The sequence below is a fragment of the Mauremys reevesii genome, linkage group 9 (assembly GCF_016161935.1).
Source record: "Mauremys reevesii isolate NIE-2019 linkage group 9, ASM1616193v1, whole genome shotgun sequence".
NCBI classification, from domain to species: Eukaryota; Metazoa; Chordata; order Testudines; family Geoemydidae; genus Mauremys; species Mauremys reevesii.
The window spans coordinates 51,629,275-51,652,813 of NC_052631.1; the positions used below are offsets into that span (position 1 = coordinate 51,629,275).

The 23,539-nt window shown below is 45.0% G+C and overlaps 1 protein-coding gene across 2 annotated transcripts in view; it reads right to left on the reverse strand.

The window, feature by feature from the left end:
• Positions 1-23,539, reverse strand: part of DZIP1L (DAZ interacting zinc finger protein 1 like) — a 37,506-nt gene that overhangs the window by 6,278 nt on the left and 7,689 nt on the right. For both annotated transcript variants that reach the window (XM_039487113.1, XM_039487115.1), the window contains exons 2-14: positions 20,965-21,543; positions 19,570-19,654; positions 16,593-16,717; positions 14,077-14,238; positions 13,205-13,342; positions 10,539-10,601; positions 8,568-8,708; positions 7,265-7,295; positions 5,826-5,876; positions 4,231-4,367; positions 2,608-2,800; positions 1,462-1,672; positions 785-984 (exon numbers count right to left, since the gene is read on the reverse strand). In XM_039487113.1, coding sequence (XP_039343047.1) covers positions 785-984; positions 1,462-1,672; positions 2,608-2,800; positions 4,231-4,367; positions 5,826-5,876; positions 7,265-7,295; positions 8,568-8,708; positions 10,539-10,601; positions 13,205-13,342; positions 14,077-14,238; positions 16,593-16,717; positions 19,570-19,654; positions 20,965-21,480 — 2,053 coding nt within the window. In that variant the 5' untranslated portion in view covers positions 21,481-21,543. The remainder of the gene's footprint in view (positions 1-784; positions 985-1,461; positions 1,673-2,607; positions 2,801-4,230; positions 4,368-5,825; positions 5,877-7,264; positions 7,296-8,567; positions 8,709-10,538; positions 10,602-13,204; positions 13,343-14,076; positions 14,239-16,592; positions 16,718-19,569; positions 19,655-20,964; positions 21,544-23,539) is intronic.

Sequence of the window (23,539 nt, forward strand, 5' to 3'; positions counted from 1 at the left end):
GAGGTCCCTTTGAACAACATTATTTCTTACACCTAGAGAAGATATTGAGAAATCCCCAGGATTAATGGCAAGGCCTATTCTAAAGGGATAGAGAAGGAACCATGCACCCCACTCTCTGGGGGTTAAGAGGGGAGTGACTGCATTTTGAAAGCACACCAGTGTTAATCCCCTCACAAAGGCCCTAATCCAGGAAGGTACTTGTGTACATGTATATCTTTATGCAATGAATAGTCTCCTGGACTTCAGTGGGACTGCTCATGTGGATTGGGGCCAAAGTGACTTAGTAATGGCTCTGCAGGAAAATAGAACCTGGTTCTGTTTCCCATGGGGAGGAGTACGTACCCCGGAGCAGGGTGAAGGCTACCTATCTGTGAACACCCCTTAGCAGAACCAGCAGCGTGCCACTGCAACTGACTTCCAAGAGTGCGGATGCATCAGGACAAAGTCTTGCTCCTGACACCCTTAGCTTGGCACCTCTGGGTCTTGTGTTAGGAAAGGCAGGGTGAGAAATGTCCTTTTCTGGGGCCTTGGCACTAGTGCACTTAGGATTCTATTGCTGAAGAATGACCACCCCATTGTCTTCACAATCAGTTTCCCCCAGGCTGCGAACAGGGGCCAAATAGACACTAACATACAATTACCCCTTTTGTTGTCAAATGTAGAAACAGATGTGCATGCAAATTTCCTCTTTCCTTCAGTATCAGGGCATGAACTATGATGGAGATTTCTGATTTTAGCACATTAACTATATTCTGATAGATTAACATTATTATTTATGATTCACCTGTTGGAGCGGTTCCTATGGCTGGGCTGGCTTTTCCCTCTGAGGAATCGATGTCAGACCAGTCTGATGAGGTTTCATCATTCTGGGTCAGCCTCAAAGGCGTTTGCGTTTGCTGCAGTGTGATGGGATGTTCGAATTTCACAGGAGTGAGGCTGGCATGGTCCCCCCCAGAGTCCTCCTCAGAACTGAAAGGTGGGGTGCTGAAAGTAAAATGATGGAAGAAGGAAAGGTCGGACATGGAGGGCTCTGAGCAGCTGGGTCAGAAATATCTGAGACAATCTGTGATGAGGAGACCGAGACTGTTGTCATTAAATACAGAGTGGCAGTGCTTTGGCTAGAAGGTTGTGTGTTCAAGTCTCCTGGTGGGGCAAGAGCATATGTACAACCAGCACTGAAACTCTGAACAGCAAGGTACAGTACTGGAACAAATATTGGGCTGTTTTCCTCTTCTCTCCTTCACATTTCAGGTGCACCCCACACAAAGCTTCCTGCCACAACAAATGATATGCGTTTGCACCGCACCTAGCACAGTGGTGCCCTGGGGCTACTGCAGTACACATTGTAATACAATAAGGATGTCCAAGCTCGGTACGAGGCTGCTCGCCCCAGTAAGCATGCTAGTGAAAGGCATGAGTGCAATGTCTGTGGTGAGGATGCAAGGTGTGGATGGGCCTCACCTCGGCTGCTGGATGGCAGCACGTCGTGGGCTGCTGGCTTTGCTTTGTGGCATTACTCTGGGAACCTTTTCTGGGCTGTGGGAATAGCTGGCTTTGCTCCGAGGAGTTGGTTTGGGCGTCTCCTTCGCATAGGGCTGTAGCTCAGCGTGAAGCACTCTAGGCTGGGTAGATGCGACCCGGCATGGCGACAGGGGGCTCTTCTGGCTTTTAGCTGGAAAGGTACAAGGCACACTGAGAGCAAAGGCTAGATGGACCTTTGGTCTGACCCAATATAGACGTTCTTTAACACCTACAAACTGCTTGACCCATGCAGGTATTTGCCCAGCAGACAGAATTAGTGCTTGTAAATTGATGCTGCCAAACTGGATTGGCTTAAGAAAAGAAAAAGATGTACAAATTGAGTGGCTGATGAGAACTCCCATGCTTTACCCTCTAACATTCTTAAAATGTCACACAGCCAATGTAGCCAGTGTTAGGTGATTTCCTTCCCCTCCCCCCGCCCCATACATCCACTTCACACTGGGATGAGAGGTTGACATATGTGACTCTGTCTGATCCTTGGCCAATACAGTAACTCAGCTGGTGTAACAGAGAGCTGTTTTTAGGCTGCTCTAAACTGTGCTGAAGGATGTTTTGGTCCCTAGCTGGCCCAAAAATAAAGAAGCAGAAAGGTGGGTTAGAACCACCTTCCTTTCCTCACCTCACCTGCACTGTCCTTCTGATATTTCCTGTGTGGCATTCCACTAATGTGTGATGATACTGAGCATTGTGGCTCCCTGTAACTTCCATTCAATGGTGATAAACTGGCTCTCTGCATGTTCTAGCAACAGGCAGAAGGAAGAGAGTTTGCGGACCAGGCTTTTCTTGCAGCTCTTTTCCCTTTGAGCTCTTCCCCTCAACTCCCCAGAGCTGAGAAGTGTGTGTTTTATTTTTATATATATCAATTTTTTTCAAGCTCATTCAAGGCAAGCAGTGCACACAGCAACTGCAAATGGTTATTTGACACTGAACACAATATCTATCTTGCCCAGTCTTCCTTGGGGATGCACAAAGGGTCATGGAAATGTCTCGTGACAATAGTACTACGTTGAGATTGAACTCTTGTCTGCAGCACAGGTTTCCAAAGACAGCATCACAGCTCTTTACCTGAGACTACTGAAAGTTGCTGTGGCAAAACGTCATCATCCTTCTGGTGCTGCTTGACTTTCCAGGTGACCTCTCGTACTAACTTGTCCCTCAAGCTGAGGAGAGTTGGAAATTTTTTGGCCTTCTGCTGCTGCTGAGTCCTTACGAGGGAGCTCAGATTTTTATAGGTCTGAGCTGGAATCCCCTTCGCAGCCTAAAGCAGAGAAAATTGTGGGTAACATGATAACCACCCCGACATAATTCTGACACTGCCTCAGATGGTGAAACAAGCCTTCTCCCCTAAGGTCTCCATCACCTCTGAAAGAGAACCTGGCCTTCTGCAAACTATGGATCTCACCTAACTTTCCATCAGATTCACCTGGCTTTGGATCTGGCCTTATGCCCAGAATGGTCATCAGCATAAGATGGAGAGACTCCTATCCCATCAAGTGACCCCGTATCAGACTCCATCTATCCTTTGTACTGGGGGGTTGACAATACATGTAATAAGAGTCCCAGCCCAGAGGGGTGTACGCTCCATTGAGGTGCACTGCAACAGGGTACCTACCACCGGTGTGGACAAGTGAGTGCTCTCGACCCTCCACTCCTGTCAGCATCACGTACGCCAGTCCCCAGACACACAGGAGATTTTTAAATGATTTTCCTCACTTAGCCCTGTCTACACTAGAGACTGGTGACATTCAACCCCCACCTCTCCGGAACATACCACACACGCACAAGAGTGTCACTGGTGGCACACAGGGGCACACATGCCTGGACTATACCTGCTCTGAGTAAGGCTAACCATTGGGTACATCTGCACTGCAGATGAAGGGGTGATTGTAGCAGGGATAGATATACCTGTGCTAGCTTTAATCTAGCTAGCACGGGTAGCAATAGCAGTGAGGACATGGTGGCATGGATCCTGGAGTAGGCTAACAATGTAAATACATACCCAGAGTCCCTGCTGGGCTAGTCCCCACTACCAGTGTTACCCATGCCACCTTCATCTGCAGTGTAGTCATACCCACTATGCCATCCACCACCATTTTGCTCTACACCTATGAAGTGCCAGACAGCGAGCATTGCTTTAGCAGCTGCAATGGTGCGGTTAGTCCTCCCAGTGCAATCCCACACGTCTCTGAAGGGGTAGGAACAAGCTCAGAGAACTGGATCTGTCACCTGCAGGGTCACTCACATGCTGACTGCATGCAAGCCTTGAAGGACCTGAGGCAGACTGGGGGTGCTCCCATCTCTGCCATGCCCCACTTCAATGCAGGTCTCAGTTGCTTTCGGCTCTGCCAGGTCTCCCTGGGAAGGGTGCACCCTCCCTCTCTGGAGCATGAAGGAAGGACGCAGAAACTGGATGACAAGCACTGGGCAGGGACTCTCTACGCAGCACCTGTTGCAATGGGATGCTGATCTCAGTTAGGGCCTCTACTTAGCACAGTAACTTAAATGAAATTTGAGGTGCTCTTTATATCCATGCAATGATCTCTCCCAAATATTAACTATACCCTGGCTAGCTAATTAACATTTGAAACACTGGAAGGCATGAAAGGGGCAAGGAGGGAAGGGGTTGCACTGCAAATAGAGAGACGTCTCTCCCCACCCTTTTTTGGTTTTCCCTCTCCTCATACTCACCCTCTTCACACCCATACTCTCCAGCTTCTCCTCCAACGTCTCCTCCAGAATGGGGCGGAACTGCTTCAGCAGGTTGGGATTCCTCCGCAGGGCTTCCAGGAGCCTCTGCTTCATGTCGAGGGTGTCCTCCAAGTCTGCTGCAAAACCCAAAATCACAAGGCTGGGTTTGGATGGACCAAACTCTCAGTATCAAAGTCAGAGCCAGAGACTCTGGGACCAGAGGCCTGGTCCCTCCTGGGGACTCTCCTCTGTAGCAGAAGGTGGATTGGTAGCGCCCTCTTCCCCAGCTGTGGCATGTTTTCAAGTTTTTCTTCACAATCACAAGGGCAAGACATACATAAACAAAAGCTGAGATTCTAACATCACGAAAGGATCCTGGGAGCTGGGCCCTAGGCACGTGTCTATTGCGCCTTTGCCTTAATCTGTCCCCGCCATAACTTTCTCAATATCTGACCACCCCAGGACACATCCCTGACTCTGCTGTTGGAAGGCAGATTATACTAATTTAATGAGTAAGTTGGAACCCATCCCAGATTTCACTGGGAGAATCAGGTGCTCAATTGTGCAGTTATCGTGTTGCCACACATTCATACTACGTTTCTCAGGCTGGTTGCAAATTTTCCATCTAAACTGATTTTGATGGAAAATTGGATTTTCATCTAAACAAAATTTTTCATGAAGTTTCTACTTTCTCTGAAATTATTTGATTTTTTTTGTCAAAAACCAAATGCCCCAAAACTGAAATGTTTTTGCCGAAAACTCCTCAGAATATATCTCCCATGATGCACCATGGTCTCCTCTTGGGATTCCCTGATGTTCCACCTCCTCTCTCCAAGAGACGATTCCATGGTGCATCCTGGGAGATGTAGTCCAACTCAGGAGCCTGAGTTATAGAGAAGAACGGGAGTATGAGGCACCCAAACTACAACTCCCATGAGGCACCATAGCAGTATTTCCAAATTGAAATACTTTGGTTTTCAGCTGATTTTTTGTTTGGTAGTTATTTTTCTGCTGAAAAATTGAAAATTTTTGTGGGAAAAAATTCAATGAAAATGTGGGGTGATTATTTTCTTTCATTTTTGTCAAAAACTTCTTCTCATTTTTGACCAGCTCACAGTACATGGCTCCATAAGGCTGGGTCGGTAAGTGATTCTTGGCTTTCCCTTCCACTTAAACTCTCCTCAGAGCTCAGAGATTGCTCCTGCAGACAGCACTACTCTTCTGAGGGAGAGGTAGAATGCTGACATCAGGGTGGCATTACCCTCTGGGTGCTGTTGGGTTGTACGATGTTGAGAGTCGAGGTACAGTCAGGTTCTTTCTTACAGGGAGACAGTGTGGGCCTGAGTGCAAGAAGGGCATCCTTGTTGAAAACATCTAACCCCAAGGAGCATGCAGAAGATTGCTTGCTGTGATGCTGTTGCAATCAAGTGACCGTGCTGTGCTCAGCCTTGGGGAGAAAACATCTGGGACAGAGTACCTCACCCAAGCCCTGTTTTGTCCCAAAATTCCTCCTTTTTGCACATCCTGATCAATGTCTAAAGTCCAACACCTGTGTGACACCAGGAGAGAAGGACTTTCATTTATATGATAGATACCTTCTTCAGAAGACTCCTCTAGATCTGGTACCTTGGGTGTTTCCTGGGTCACTGCAGAGAAGAGAAATCTTTGATGACTCAGAGTCCTATGTACGATTAGTTACATATCTGCTGGGAGGGACCTTCTCCCCAGAAAAGGAAGACCCACTCCTCTGATGAACACTATGAAAACGGTGGGGTCTTCAAAGCTAGTAACTCAACTAGTTCTCCACACAGACTCTTAGGACCTTGTAGGATGTGAGGAGGTGAGAAGGTCTGCCCCATTTGTTTGAGTCTGGCACTGTAACTTTGTGCTCGTAACAGATGGGTGCAGAGCCCGGGCCTAAGTCATCCCTGATTACAGGATGGGTCCCATCCGAGAGGAATCAGGTGAGACCCTGACTAAATGCAGAACAGACTGGGAGACAGAAGGGGTCCTGGGACAACTGCAATACAGATCCAACCCAGAGTCAATGGAACCCAGAGTTGAGGGTGGGGCTGGGTTCCCTCACTGGCATAAACCCTTTACAAGGGTAGCTGAGCCCAGCAAGGGAGCAGCAGATTGAGCCAAGAAGAAGCCCCAGAGAAGGTGGAAGGATTTTTTTGTTTCTGTTATGGACATTTTGGTTGGGACAGCTGTGACTCGGGAAGGGGTGGCCTTAAAATCCTGAACCAGCTCAACTGCCAATTTACCCAACAAGCCGCCACAGCATTGGAATGATGGTTGGCAGGGGGTGCTGGCCCAGTGTGAGAGCTGCAATACCAAGCCAGGCCACAAGAGAGTGCCTAGTGGGGAGGAGACTGTTACAGTGATGGCAGGAATATCTAAAATCTCTTTGCTGCCAAGATTGGTTTCTGACACTTCAGGGCTCTCTGCAGCTCAGCAGCCACAGCATCTGAAAGGAAGTTCTTGCTTTGCCCCGGCACTGGCATTGTGGGAAACTTTGCTCTCAATGAAAAAATCTGAGATGGAAAAATTCCTTATTCTTGTGCAACTGGTTTACTGGAACAAAGAATCATTTGGGTGGAGCACTTACTTTTCTTGCCAGATCTTGATTTATATCTAAATCCCTAGGGGCAAGTCTACACTATCGCGCTACATTGGCATAACTGCATTGCTGTAGTGCGACTGGTAAAGATGCTGTATGCCGATGGGAAGGCGCACTCCCATCAGCATAATTACTCCACCTCTGTGAGAGGTAGAAGCTATGTTGGTGGGAGAGCATCTCCCACTGACATAGCACCAGTGTGGACAGTGCTTAGTTGCTGTAACTTGCGTCACTCAAGTGTCTTTTTTACACTGCTGAGATATTTTCCTTGCTTGCTTGCCTGAACCAGAAAGTATGCTGTAAAGGCTGTCAAGAGAGAGATGAAGTTGTACATGCAGCTGGGTGGTGTGGTCACAGCTACGGAAATCTTATCAGTTCTCACTCTCATTAACCCAAAAGACACAACATTACCTTCAGCTTTGCTTGCAGACAGTATCTTGATCTGCAAAGAAATTATCTATCATTATCCACCATTCAAAGACCAGTTTCTTTTGTCTGCAAAGTCTAGTAACTTTTTTATCTGTAACTGGAGTTTGCACCATTGGGCACATCGTCAAAGGATGCACAAAATAATTTGATGAAAGGCCAAAGCCTAAGCTGAGTTCATCATACATGGAAGGGAGACATTTTTGCTGGAATTATAGACCAGATGATTCCTAGATGGACACTTTGCCAGCAGACAAAAGGAAAAATTTTATTTATTACATACAATTATATGTAACACTGTCTCAGTCAAAGGTCTGGAAAAGAATAAAATAATTTCCAAGCCGCAATACAAAATATTGTCCCATTATTATTCTGTACATGGCTCATGCCTGCTCATTCCCATATGTATGTGTTGTGTTGTGATTTTGTGGGACTTAGGCCATTTCTACACTACAGGCACTACAATGCCAATGTAGCACCATACTGCAGATGCTTCCTACATCTATGGAAGGGGTTTTTCCATCCATGTAGTTAATCCATCTCCCCAAGCAGCGGTAGCTAGATCAGCAAAAGAATTCTTCCATCAATTGAGGCATGTCTATACCAGGGGTTAGGTTGCCGTAACTATAGAGCTCAGGGATGTGAATTTTTCACACCCCTGAGCAGCATAGCTAGGACGACCTAAACTGAAGTGTAGCCCAAGCCTGAGACCCTGATTTGACAAACCATTTTAGCACAGGCACCTGCTTAAATCTATCCTGAGTTAGTAAAACATTTAAGCATGTGCTTAAAGTTAAGGACGTGCTTAAGTGCTTTGCTGAATCAGGGCCTACATCTTTAATTGTATCATCACTATATTTTAGCTCAAGCACCAGCAGCAGTTACAGTTGGGGGCCTTGAAGGACCCTTCTTGCCTCCTTATAACTGTTTGCCCTTTTTCCCCCTCTTCAAAACTAGTCATTTTTGAGACTGAGTAAAAAAACCCAATGTTTTCCCCATTGTATATGAAAATCCTCCACTCATTTTTGGATAGCTCTAGTACTTCAGCAGTTGTGTAGGAAGCTGAAATACCTCAGGTAAATGGTCCTTACTGAGGCGAAGTGAGTGGCTTAAAAATCACACTTCAGATGCACTCTAAAGCAAATAACCGTTACTGCCTGAGCTGAAGATGCCATCTTCTGTAGCTCAAAGGCTGTGGCAGACTCATAAACTAGGTATGGATTAGCCTTTGGAGTGGGACAGAGAGCTATGCTGTGTGCACAGGCCCACAAGAACATGGCAAGCTTACTGTTTTCTCCTGCGACCTGATAACCTTGGTCTGCTCTTTGAGCCGAGCATTGAGCGAGCCCATTTGCTGTTGGAAGCGGTCGGCAGCTATCCGTTGGTCCTGAGACAAGGAGGCCCGGAGTCTCTCATTTTCACTCTTCAACTGAGAGAGACAAGGAAGGTAATTATGAGACCTGGACTTGACGAATATAAAATATGGTGAAAATACCATTTTGCCCATTAGCTCAGATTGCTCTCCTGGCCACTGTTAAGTGGGGCAGCTCCTGGATTTTCACTTTGCCTTGAGATTTTATTTTGCACTGAGATCCAGTGGCATATTTATAAACTTCTGCTGCTCTCTTTTCCTGCTTGATCATAGGTTCAAATCAAGACCAAGTAGAGAGAGAAGATACAGAAAATACAGCTTCATCAAAATCAAAACATTTCAAGGGAAAGTGTCATTTTGATAAGTTTCTGATGGGAAAATGTCATAACTAATCATTTGACTTTTTTGTTTCATTTGATATTTCCATAAGGTAAAATATTTTACTATATTATTGAAACATAATGATATAAAATATTAACTACACTATAGATTTGACTTTACAATTTTGATTCAATTTGTCTATATTACATTAAAATTAACATATTATATGTATCTATAGTGATAAATATATCAGTGAAATTAATATGTATCATTTTGATCGATTTTGTTTCAATTATATTAAAGTTGAATCTGTATTAGTTAATATTTTATCATGTTTCAGTATTTTTGAAATGAAACATTTCAATGGTCAAAAATTTTCATTTCACAAGACATTTCAGAAGTGTCAGAATTTCCCACCAGGTGGAAATTCTATCTTCCAACCAGCTCTAGTAGCAAGTGATCCACAGCTGCTGCTGTCTGATGGTGCTCAGTGTCCTCTGTGTAATGTTGGCAGATGGTCACTTTCCACTTCTGTAAGCAGACACGGCTGCATCACAAAGCCACTGCGACAACTGACGGTACCGTGGGAATCTTCCCATTGACTTTAACTGGAGTCACATTGGGCCCTTATATTTCAAGTTACATTTTTGTTTACCCTAATCAGTCCAAGGCCAGCTCTGTAAAGTGTTTCTTTTCTATTGTAGGGGTGCCAACATTGTATTTCAAAAATAAGGGATGGTTTTCTAAGTACCCCTGCCCGCCATCCACCTCCTGATATTATTATTATTATTTTATTTATTAAGTACTCACCTACCTGCACCAGGGCTATTTCTTGCAGCTTTCTGCAGCACTCAGTAATTCCCAATCTTGTGGCACAGAGATGAAAAAATAAGGGAAGCTGCTTGTAATAAGGGGCTGTTGGCAACCCTACTGAAACCCCTCATTGTAAAACCCCTTGAGCTATTTTGTAAGAAAGCTACTATTGAAAAAGAACATAAGAACGGCCATACTGGGTCTGACCAATGGTCCATCTAGACCAGTATCGTGTCTTCTGACTGGCCAGTGCCTGACGATTCAGAAGGAGTGAACAGAATAGGGCAATTGTGAGTGATCCATTCCGTCACCCAATCCCAGCTTCTGGGAGCTGGAGATTTTAGGGACATATGGAGCATACAATCTGCTTTGGCTAACAGCCATTGATGGACCTATCCACTCCATGAACTCATCTAATTCTTTGTTGAGCCCACTTATACTTTTGGCCTTCACAACATCCCATGGCAAAATAAAAATAGTTACTATTGAGCCTTTGCACTACATTGCAGGGCTGTCTTCTTTGTTTCTAGTGGATGGGCCGAATTCTGCTGAGGGAGCTCTGTGCAGCTGATGTGGTCTAATATTGCTGATGTTTTAAATTGAGGCAGAAAAAACCTTCTGCAAATGCGTCTGTGAGATGTGAGTCTGGGTAGCGCAAGCAGGATCTTACTGTGTGCCATAGGAGCTCATGACTGACGTGCTACCCATGGGAGAACTCTGAGTCATTGCTTTTAGCTTCTGTGTGGTACTTACCTCTTCCTTTTCCATCTGGTGCTCCTTCTGAAGCTCCTTCAGCTTCTTCTTCCATTCTGTTTTCTGACAAATCAAAAATACTTTGGTTTTTCTTCTCATTCAGTTTGCCACGAGTGTGCCATTATTCACCATTACTGTTATCCAAAGTTTCAGAGGTTAAGGCTCGTACGGAGCACTTCCCAATGTTTCCATTCTCCAAGCTACCTAGCTTTCTCTGGCTTGACCTTTAGACCTCATACGACTGTTTCAGGGCAGCCTTAAACCTGGTATAGAGCTCTTCCTCCAACCACACTCTGGCATAGAGACCATGGCTGAGTAAGAGGGGCTGTCACCAGTATTCTTGTGCTCTTGTAATCCCCCATTATTTGTTAGCCAATGCATATAGGTTATTTTTACACACTCACCCATACACCACATCAATAGTACTATGTGCAGGGTATAGATTGTTAAATTTTACTATGCTTATTCTTGCTCACTTATGGTAAGCCAGATATCCCATGATGCCCTGGGACAAATATAGTTCAGTACTTGGCTTAAGGAAATTTTAAAACTGTCAAATGTTAGCTGGACGAGTGTTATGAAACAAAGGTACAAGACAATAATGTAAGATGTATGAATGCATTGTAATAGGGAATATCTTCATGCCCCTTAATGTCTGGAATGTAATAGTCAAGAATCCTGTGGCACCTTATAGACTAACAGACGTTTTGCAGCATGAGCTTTCGTGGGTGAATACCCACTTCTTCGGATGCATCCGAAGAAGAGGGTATTCACCCACAAAAGCTCATGCTGCAAAACGTCTGTTAGTCTATAAGGTGCCACAGGATTCTTTGCTGCTTTTACAGATCCAGACTAACACGGCTACCCCTCTGTAATAGTCAAATGACAGATGGAAAAGTACGAGGCAGCAAAGACAATGCTGGCTAGTTAAACTTTAAGTGATGTGAATAGTGCTTTGTAACATGTGAACAGCCATGCTATAAGAGATGGTGAGTTTAAAGGGCCATTGGGGAAGCACACCTTCTGTGTAACATGAATCCGCTGCGAGAATTTGCTCCTTGGAAGAATGGCATGTATTTCTCAGTTTTGTATTCTACTGCTTTGTCTTTAGACAATAAATTTGGTTATTTGGTCTCTTGAATGTTTTAAAGAATGAACCATGCGTGTAGTCAAACAGTTGTAGTCAAATATATTGTAATAGCTACTGGGAGCCACTGGCAGCCAGCTTTATTTACAGCTTCACTAACTGGAAGGATGATGAACAGCCCCATAACTTAGCAGAGGGGACAGGAGACTGGAGGTTCTATATTTCAGCTGGCCCATGACTGTGTCTAAAATTAAAAGCATGGTCAACCATACAATGCATGCCTCTGTCTTTTGCCTCTAGGGACTGTCTGCTCAGATTGTCTTCCACCAAACTTAATCTTGCCACAACACACAAACATCGAGCAGAGACGAGAGCAATGGCGCCATTTAATCAGTGAGCTTGCTTGGTCAGATATTCCAAATCCTCACTTTGAACAGATGGAGCCTTTGTCCAATGGAATAATATCTGCAGGAAGAATGGACCATTCCACTGTGCATGTACCCTGGGTACAGGGGTGAAAGTAACTTAAAGGACTTACCGGTATGCTGGAGTCTTGAGTGGGGGCGTGGCCTCAACCAGAAGAGGTGTGGCCTCAACCTGAAGAGGCGGGGCCTTTCAAGATTTAAAGGCCCTGAGGCTCTGGCTGTGGCTGAGAGCCCCAGGACTTTAAATTACCCTGGAGTTACTAACTGCAGAGGTGGCTGGGAGCCCCGGGGCTCAGGGGTGAATTAAAGGGCCAGGTCTCTGGCTGCCGCAGAGCTCCGGGCCCTTTAAATCACCGTGGGTAATGGCAGCAGGGCTCAGGCAGTTCTCAAAAGGGCCTGGGGCTCCAGCCGCTGCAGAGCTCCAGCAGCGGGGCTCGGGCAGTACTTTAAAGGGCCCGGGGCTCCCCACAGCGGCCGGAGCCCCGGGCCCTTTAAATCACCATCCTAGTCCTGCTGCGCTGCCCCAGGGCTCCGGCAGCAATTTAAAGGGTCCGGGGCTCCCCGCAGAGGCTGGAGCCCTGGGCCCTTTAAATCACCACCGGAGAAGCCAGTCAGTCCGGCACAGCATACTGGCTTACTTTCACCTCTGCGTGGGTAGAGAGCAAGAGCTACGTCTTAAAATTTCACCTCATCGGCACACAGGAATTGCCAGATCGGATCAGACCACGGCTCTATCTACTCCAATAGCCTGTCATCAAGTTGTTTCAGTGGATGGTGCAGGAACCCCTGCAAAGGGTGGTTATGGCTTAAGCTGCCACCAAGGAAAGTTTCTCTCCCCCATGAATTAGAGGTCAGTTATGCACTGGAGCATGAGGGCTTATAAACCTTCTGCAGAGCTATGCAGATTGGAAAACACACGCAGGCCAAGATTCAGGAAAGCAATTGAGATTAAGAATGTGCTAAAAATTAAGCATGTGCCCAGTGCTTTTCTGAATGTGAGCCCTAGTGTGCCATGAAATTCTATGCAAGGGGTGTTACTGGCTTTCCCTTTCCCTGCACCATATTGCACAGTCATAGGGGAGGTTCCCCAGAGCTGGCTGATGGGGAACTGATCAGAACCAAATGGGCTGCTGCAGCTGGAGGCACTTCCTCACCTGTAATTCAGTCTTCTCCCTCATGGCCTGGAGCTCTCTCTGAGTCAGTGCCCACTGCCGCTTGTCATCAGAGTCATCATCCCGCAGGACCCCCAGATTGGACGCCACCAGGTTTTTGGCCTGCAGCTCCTGCAGTTTCTGGAGAAGATGGAAGGAAATATTTCTACCCGTGTTAGATACCAGCTAGCAATGGTACCTGATGGGGAAGTGACTCGAGCCCTGACACCTGCGACTCACTTATCAAACTGCTGCATTGCCTGTCAGATGGGAGTGCTTGACCTTAGAATATTGTTTTCCTTTCGGTGAGACTTACCATAAAAATAACAATGCAACTGAACTAGACACAAGCAATCCCGACTTGATGTTGTACATGACATGGCAGGGCATGGTAGGGAGTTTCCTTGAACAGATCAATATTTGTCCCCATTCCGAGAGAGACTCATCTGTATTGCCAAACTGGGGTTCAGTGGGGCAAATTAAAATGCCAGGGCTACTGCAGGGCTGGAATACACAGGTCACCGAGTTCTGAAATCCCACTGACTCCACTGAGCATGTTCAGCGCCTCTTGCAGTCTCATTTCCTGCTGTCACTCGTTTGGGTTCTCAGCACTATTTTAAGCCAATTTTTTTGCTTCCTGGTTTCACTGACATTTCCTTGTGTGACACTCCTTCACCTTACTCATTGGTATAAAGGGGAGCTATACTTATCAGCCTGTGGATGAAAAACATCCTTGCCAACCTTTGATATTTTGCTCTGATCTGACAGCATTAGAGAGAAAAAGCAATGGGACTTATTGAAGCCAACATACATGCTAGGGGGAAAGCTGAGCATCTGTTTCAACAGAACAACGTTAACCCTCACATTTCACTCACCCTTTCCAAGGCAGAGTTCTTGCTGGCGATGTCCTTGAATTCTGTCAGGAACAACTGCCGCAGGCCATCCATTTCCTCCTGAAACCTTGTTCTCTCCTCCTCTTTCCATCTCTCAAATTCACTTCTTCCCTCCTCTTCCCTCTGGTGAACTTTCTCTGCTTCCTGCCAAGGCAACATAAACTCCAAGCTGGAGCTGAGAGGAAAACAGAGCATGTCAAATGATTCAGACCCCCCACCACCACCACTCCACCCAACCCCAGCTCTCAGTGAAATAAGCTCTGACAATCTCACTTCATGGATCAGTCAGCTTGTCTGAGCTTATGTCGTACCTGCATCCAAGTTTTGTACTGATTTGACAATACTGGTATAACTAAAGTGGTACCTCCCATTCAAGTGTGAATGCGATTATATTGGTGTAGAAGTGCTTATTCCTATAAGGTATCCTGGTATCAGGCATAGTTATACCACTATAACTGCAGTCACACTAGCGCTTCTACCAGTCTAACCATTTCAGTATAAAATCACATCCCCAATTGACAAGAGTATGTAATTATAGAATCAAAGAAGTGAAGGACTGGAAGGGACCTCGAGAGGTCATCTAAACCACTACCCTGCACACAGGGCAGGACTAAGTATTATCTAGAACATCCCTGACAGGTGTTTGTCTAACCTGCTCTTAAAAATCTCAAATGACAAAGATTCCACAACCTCCCTAAGCAATTTATTCCAGTTCTTAACCACCAGTTAGGAATTTTTTCCTCATGTCCAACCTAAACCACCCTTGCTGCAATTTAACCCCATTGCTTCGTGTCCTGTCCTCAGTATTTAAGAACAATTTTTCTCCCTCCTCTTTGTAACAACCTTTTATGTACTTGAAAACTGTCATCATGTCCCCTATCAGTGTTCTCCAGACTAAACAAACCCAATTTTTTCAATCTTTCCTCATAGGTCATGTTTTCTAGATCTTTAATCATTTTTGTTGCTGTTCTCTGGACTTCTTCCTATTTGTCCACATCTTTCCTGAAATGTGGCATCCAGAACTGGACACTATACTCCAGCTGAGGCCTAATCAGCGTGAAGTAGAGTGGAAGAATTACTTCTCATATCTTGCTTACAACACTCCTGCTAATACATCCCAGAATATTTGTGGTTTTTTGCAACAGTATTATACTGTTGACTCATATTTAACTTGTGATCCACTATGACCCCCAGATCCCTTTCTGCAGTACTCCTTCCTAGGCAGTCATTTTCTTTTGTATATGTGCAACTGATTGTTCGGTCCTAAGTGGAGTACTTTGCATTTGTCCTTATTGAATTTAATCTTGTTTACTTCAGACCATTTCTCCAGTTCGTCCTGATTATATTGAATTTTAATCCTATGCTCCAAAGCACTTGTGACCCCTCCCAGCTTGGTATCATCCACAAACTTTACAAGTGTAATCTCTGTGCCATTATCCAAATCATTGATGAAGATATTGAACAGAACAGGACCCAGAACTGATCCCTGCAGGACCCCACTCGTTATGCCCTTCCAGATTGATTTTGAATGACTGATAACTACTCTTTGGGAATGGTTTTCCAACCACTCCATTTAGGTTGCTTTCCCTAGTTTGTTTATGAGAACAGTGTGAAATACCGAGAATTCCAAGTTAGCTAGTACAGCCCAGGCTGCCATAGCATCACTGCTCTGGTACCCTAGCTAGCTAGATGAGAACTAGCTCAGATATGTCTACAACCAGCTGCAGCCACACCCTGTGATTGCAGTGCAGACATATCCTTAGTTACACCACTGCAAAAAACATGTGGAGACAGCCTTGGGCTAAAGTCAGGTCTACGGTGGAAACGTTTGCTGGTATAATAATGTCAGTCAGGGCTATGACTTAATGACATTTTGATAGTGGCAGAAGGCCTAGTGTAGCTGTAGTTATACTGGCAAAAACGCCATTTGTCAGTATGGCTTATCCAGTCCGGGGGACTAATATAAGCGATACCAGCAAAAACACTCTTTGGCAATAATAGCTGCGTCTCCAGTAGGAGGGTTTGCTGATATAGCACTGACTGTATATACCTGTATCATCATGACACCAGAAAACCTTTTCTAGTGTAGATTAGGCCTACATTTATATGAAAGTTTGTTTGTTTTAAAAAGAATGTTACTTTTAGGACATATCAAAAATGTTGTTACTGTCAAGCAGTTTTGCCTTTTATTGCAGATTGTCTGTGAAAAATTTCAAAAGAAATTAGACTTTTCCTTGATGTTGGAAAATGTTCACTGAGTTTTTCATTTTGTTTCAGGCCAAAGTAAAATTAGGGTGACCAGATGTCCCAATTTTATACAGACAGTCCCAATATTTGGGCCTTTTTCTTATATAGGCTCCTATTACCCCCCATCTCCTGTCCCGATTTTTCACACTTGCTGTCTGGTCACCCTAAGTAAAATAAATGTCCCTCCTTCCTCCCTCCCTTCCTCCCCCGTTTTCCCCCAAAATCCTTGGAAATACATTTTTTTTTCATACCTGAACCCTGCGCTGAGTCTCCGACTCTCTCTCAATTTCTAGCTGGGTGTGGGTCTCTTTCAGCTTCATTCTTAGTTCTTGAATCTCATCCTCCATTTGCTCCACCTGCTTCTTCTTCTGTCTCTCTGTGAAGGCCATTCAAACCGTGGAACCGTGAGCGATAGCCTGAATTGCCAGAGGCTTCTGCTGTGACTTATCTGGGATCTTTAGGATCTGATCCTGCTTTCATTAAAGCCAGTGGCAAAACTCTCGTTGACTTTAAAGCTTCAGGATCAGTCCAAGAGTAATTTGCCCCAGAAAAGGGGCTCAATTTTCATTGAAAAACATTTGCAAAATGTGGCACGTGTTCAAATATGTAACAAAATTAAAAATGCCAAGCCATTTTTTGCTTTTCACTGCAAGTTTTTTTGAACAGCTGCTGCAATTTTAAAATAAGATACTTGGGGAAATGACGTAAGGATCAGACACATGTGTAAGATATATGTATAACACCACAACCCTCTGCTGGACAGAATGTATATCACAGCAGCTGGAGAGCCATCCTTGAATTGAGCTCAGCTTGAATTTTTTGTACTCAATGTTGTGATTTCTTTCCTTCAGGCAACTTGTTTGTGGGTAGTGGAATAGGTAAATATAGTGTCTGTGTGGCTCCAGTTCTGACTTCTCTGCCAAGTTGAAGCACTGGAATTCTGGTCTTGATAAGTGACTAAGTAGATCTATACATAGCAAAGTGCTTTACAAAGGAGATCAGCAACATCATCTCTATTTTACAGATCATAGAATCATAGATTATTGGGATTGGAAGGGACCTTAGGAGATCATCTAGTCCAACCCCCCTGCTTAAAGCAGGACCAATCCCCAAATTGCCCTCTAAAGGATTGAACTCACAACCCTGGGGGTTTAGCAGGCCAATGCTCAAACCACTGAGCTATCCCTCTGGGGAAACTGAAGTACAGAAGGGGAAGTGACTTGCCTAGGGTCACCCAGCAGGCCAGTGGCAGCACCAGGATTAGAACCTAGATCTCCTGAGTTCCAGTCCATTGCTGTAGCCACCCTGTCTCTCCTTTTTTTTTTTTTGTGTAACCCCCAAAGAGATTACATCGATTCCTGGAGCTCTGTCTGCTGGTAGCTCAGCTCAGGAGCCAAGGCAAACTCAGAGTCTGTCCAGCAACCAATAGGGAGCGGAGATGCAACTCCCAGGGAGTTGAGGAGAGGGAGAAGCCATTTTGAAGAGAGGCTGGAGCCAGCCAGGGCAAGGGCCGGACTGGCTGTGAGGGGAGCTGGTGAGTCCCAGGCCTGCAAGCAGGGTTCCCCCTGAGAACTGGCCTCTAGGGACCTGACCCCAGATCCCTCAGCTGGGTTTTCCTTCCCCATGGATGATTCCCAATTGTTATGTTTGCTGAGAAATTTCCCCAGCCAGGCTGGGTTCACCTCCAGCTCCCCTGGTGAGACCAGTCCCCACATGGTCGGTGCTGCTTGTCCAGGGCTGTTGCCTGCGGAGTGTGTGACTGGAGGCTGGCGAGGAGGCTACAGTTTGGACGTGAAGGTAGTTGTATAACCTACACCTTGAGCCCTGCGCCCCTTTGTGATGAGGGGAAATCCTGGGACCAACGCAGCCTGATTCCTGCCTGAGGAGGATCCCTGACAGCAGACAGCAGCCAACCTGCGGTTACTGAGGAGTCCAGCGTCATCTTCAAACCTGAAGATCATTGTGAGTGCCTTGTCTTTAGTTAGTTAGTCTGGTAATTTGTTTTGGGGACCCCCTACTCCCTGAACTGTGTCCTCAAGCCAGGGAGTGCGGGTTTGAGAATTTTATAACCTACTGCTTATCACACCTGTGGAGGGATTCACCACCTCCTCCCATCTGTGGGTCTTTTGGGCTGTACTGAACCCAGTCAGCCACACTGCTAAACCTCTGCAGAGAATTGTATAGGTCATCAAGGGCCCCAGCAAAGTACGCGTACCAACAGGACACTATTTTTACATTTGTTACATCCAGACACGGGTATTTTAAGTGTGGGCACCGGTGACCCTAAAAATAGTGTTTCCCCTGTTATGTTGTATTTGTTGCCTGTTTAATATAATTGTTGTGTTAAATATATTTTTATGTGTTGTGTTATTTCTTGGAAGTCTCCAACTATCTGGCAAGTAAGTGGGGATTCCTCTGTAGTTAAAATTTTCCGCCCAAGCTGCCCTGGTGACCCTGCCAGGAAGGAGCGAGGGGGGTGGAGGCACCGCCAACTAATTTCATAACCAAAAAAGAAAAAAGATTCACCCTACTGAGTGGGTGGCGGGATCCAAAAGAACCCAGACCTGTCCATCAAAACCTGTAAGCAGATTGCCATTAAAGGAGGTAATCAGGTGGAGGGGGCGCTACATTTGAATAAAGGAGACGTCTATATGTTTTCAAATGTGTTGTTTCTCATTTTAGATGCAAATGCTTCATTACTGATTTGGGATCTTCAGCAGCGCAGATGGGGGCCTAATGTTAGTCACGTAGATCCATTTCTATGAACTTAAATATACAGCTTGATTTTCAGAGATGCTGAATATCATAGTTATTGGGCTCACTGTACCTCACACAGCCCCTGGTCTCTCTGACAGCACCCACTCTGAGTCCCAGCCCTGGGTCTGTCACCTCTTTTGAGGGGTGAGAAGATACGTTTTTCCCACTCTCAGACTGGATGCTGGGTGGCAATACACTGTGATCACCTTAGCACTTGGACTTGGACTCAGACCCTGCAGTGCTGCTCCCATCAGGGCAATGACAGTGGAAATTAGTGACCCAGCAGCTTCCTTAAAGGAAAGTATGATATACTTAGAACAAAAGTATATAAGAGAAAGCCAGTCTTAAAAACAATAAAGTGTGCTGAATGCCCATGTTGCTCCTCTCCAAGGCTTGTCATCCCCGGCAGCTAGGAGGCCTAAAACCCTTCCAAAAAGAAGCCGAAGGAGAAAAGCTCAGCCCCATACTCACCAGCTTCGCTGGCCTCAGTGTGTCTGCGCTGAATGTGGGCTTGGAGGTAGGAGTAGTTCATGAAGGCCTTGTCACACAGCTGACACTGGGCATTAGAAAAAGTGAATGAGTCAAAGGGTCAGGTTATCCCACCCCATCCTACCATCGCACCCCAAACAAAAAGACTTCATTCTGTTAGTTGAAAGCAGAGTTCCCAACATACTAGGATAACTGAATCAGAACCTTATCACAGCACGATTATCAGGAGCATCTTACTCTGAGGCCAAAAGAGAACCTCTCATAGGGTTGGAGAAGAAGAGACAATCCAAGAAGAAGATTGAGAGACCGCTCAGGCTTGCAGGGAAAACTTTTGGCTACAGATGACCAAAACAAGTCAATATCAGCCACAGGGTGATGAAGGACAAAAAGAAGGGCTTTTATAAAGATATTCAGGAGGAAAGAAGTACTAGGGAGAGAGTAGGCTCATTAACAAATGAGGAGGAGGATGAATTAATGATTAAAAAATGGCTGAAGTACTGCAATTTAAAAAAAAATTGGTCTTCAACTGGAAAAAGATGGAAGTGAAGCTGGAGCCATTAATAAAGACAGAAGAGCTGCGGCTGAGACAGTTTGGAACAGATGAATATAAATCCGATGGTTTGTAGGACACGCATTGCACAGCAGTAAGGAAATTAGCTGACCGATGTGGTGATTTATTGGCAATCACTTGTTTTTAATAATTATGGATAAGTGGGTAGGTACAATAAGACTGGAGGAAAGAAATGTGCTACTGGTTTCCAAAGAAAGAGTGATCCTAGCATTTCCTGTCATATATCTATCATAGGTATTTATATGTCCCCCAGGACCGTAGAATCTGAGCACCTCAGCTTGGATCCACAAAGGGCCTTCGGCATTGCAACTCCTAACTTTTAGGTGCCTAGCAAATCACAGGAACACACTGGGATCCACAGAGCCTGAGTGAGGCACCTAGTCTCCTCATACAACAAATGGGGAGAGAGAGGCACCTAAGAATGGGATCCACAAAACCAGCACACTAGGCAGGCAGCTGTCTAAGATAGCCAATGGGAGGCAGAGGGGGGACTTGATCAGGGTCTTCCACATCCTGGGTGAGTGCCCGAGCCACCAGGGCCATGATCAGCCAAGCACTTAAGCACACACTTACCTGGAGGAAGGGCAGTAGTCAATGGAACTCTTCACAAGGTTCCAGCTTGGCTGGATCAGGGCTGAACAGGAAATTGTTCTGTCTAGCACCTGGTCTAGGTCACGCTTACCTAGTGCTGCTGGGGACTGAATTGCCATTGCCGCTGAATTCAGTGGTGAAAAGGCTCCTTCCTCTCACACCTCCAGGACAATCAAGGCTGGAAGGTTATTTTTGTTCTCTGCCCCAGAGCTCACCTTGTGGTAGTTATTGGTCCCAGCCTGCAAGAGGAGCTGTTGGGTGGCAATCATCTTCTTCCGCCTCCGGCTCTCCTCCTTCACTCCCTTCAGCTCCTCTGCCTGCTTGTCCAGCTCCTGCTTGGTGTGCTTCATCTCCTGCAGGGTAGCCTGCAGCTGCTCCTCCTGCAGAGCCATGCTGGCAGTCAGGTACTCCTGCGAGTGCAGCAGGTACTCGATGGTCAGCTGTGCCATCTTAAGGACCTTTAAGAGAACCGGATCTATGGGCTGCTGGCAGTGCGGGCACTTCTCCGAGTCTAGGTTACAGAAGGTGACGCTGGCAATGTTCTCTTGGAGCGTGGTCACGTCTAGCTCCCGAGCCACCCGCTCCACATCTATGGCACTGAACCGCCTCCAGTCAACGCTGTCTCGACGGGACTGGAATTTGAAGGCAGGAATTCCACCTGAGTTCGCCAGCATGTTCCCAAAGACAATCCCACTAGTAGGGTAGCTCATGGAAGTGGTGTGCCCTGGCATACCCAGCCACTTAGTTCTGAAGACAGGCCAATGCAATGGGTAATATGTATTTTGGAAGAAAGCCTGGAAAATAAGGAAAAAAGGCTGGTAAGTATGTTTATCGTTCTTCACACACAGAGATCTGTACTGAGCATGCACATCTATTGTGTGCATACACAAAGCTACCTTTCATCTGCATACTTTCAAATCTCTGTGATCCTAGGGCTGTCCGCAAAATTTTGTCAAAACATTTTTCAGAACAAAAAAATGGCTTTCTGAATTTTTGCAAGAAAATTTCTGGTTTTGTTGGAATATTTTGGATTTTTGTCCCAAAAAAACCCCAACCAGCCCCTTCAATGGTTCTTTTTTTTAATGAAAAAACAAATTATTTTGAGGAAAATTGTCTTCAATTTTTTGTAGTAATTAAAATACATTTTTACCAACTCTGTATAGAACTCACTCATATACTGAAGATGCATCCGATGAAGTGGGTATTCACCCACAAAAGCTTATGCTCCAATACGTCTATTAGTCTATAAGGTGCCACAGGACTCTTTGCTGCTTTTACATACCCATGGTTTTTGCATATACATGTATGCCTATACAAAGTCAGTGCAAACTGCTGTATTCAACCCTTTTGAAAATCAGATAACTTATTTAGGTGCTTAAATGTGTATTTAGGAGACAATTTCAGAAAATCACTTTTTAATATAGGGGCCTTAGTACTCACAACTTTACGCATACACATACCTACATTTTACAAATACATATCTAATGATCATACAAACACGTCTGTATAGCACACCTATACTTAAAGCCTGCATACACACCTAAAACATATGCATGCACCCACAGTGTATGAATCCCAATAACACATGGCTATAACTACACTGTATACATACACACATACACATGCATAGCGACGCACATACCCATATAAAGAATAGCTCGTATAAATAGAACAGACTATTAGAAAATGATTCTCTGTGAAGAAATGGTATCGGTAGATTTTGTTAAATTCTTCAGGGAAATACATGTCAGCTATTGATATATTGAAGACGGAGGAATCACTAGATATGTGGAAAATCAACAGATGGTAACTATGCTGAAGATACTTTTCAGCTTTTAATTCTTCAAAGTGGAAACTTTAAAAAGAAACCCATCCTTTTTGAGTTACAACTGTTTGAATTTTCTGTCTCTCTCACACACACATATACACACACACACACACACACACACACAGAGTTCTTCATGGTAGCACACAGTTCTGACTGCTTTCAAACGCCACATGTTAAACAGATGCATTGACTGTATTTAAATATTGCAAATTTTTTGATTTGTGCCAGCCACAAGCCAAAAACACTTTTTTGTGTTACATAGCTCTGACACAGTGTTTGGTCATTTTGTGTCCTAAAATATAGACATACATATTAGAACAGTTAGATAACCAGGCTTAAAAGATATTTAAAAAATCTGTAAACCTCTCTATATAGTTTCAAGGAATCTTTCTCATTAGCCTTGGTAGCTGGAAATTCTGTTGGGGGTTAATATCCACAAACTGTAAAATGTAACAAGTATTTAACCATTAAAATCAGGACATCTGTTACAGGATTCTAAAATTCTGCTCTCTGTGTTTACAATCATCCTGAATGGGATGGGATACCTGCTGTTCTATTCCTACAGAGAAGTTATTTAGAAAAATTGCCATTTATAAAATGTTACATACCATATTTTCAGATCAACTCTGAACACCAAGAAGACTGACCACAGAGAGTTGTGTAGAGCAACAGTGTGTTACTAGGTGTGTCACGAGCAATAGTAACAAGATGCCTAAGGGCGGCCTGTTGTAGACTTATACTGCAGCCAGCCTGAGATCTCCAGGTGGTTAAAATAAACATGTGACAATTTCATTGTCTGAAATTGTTTGAGGGTGCAGGGTGCATGTGTCTGATGCAAGTAATTAACAGGTCCAGGAAACAGAGTGAGAGTTTATGCAGATCTGGGTACATTTAAGGAATGCAGAGCTCTATCAGATTTTTCTGAGCTTCTGTCCAGGCTGAACTCCCAAAGGAAGATAAGG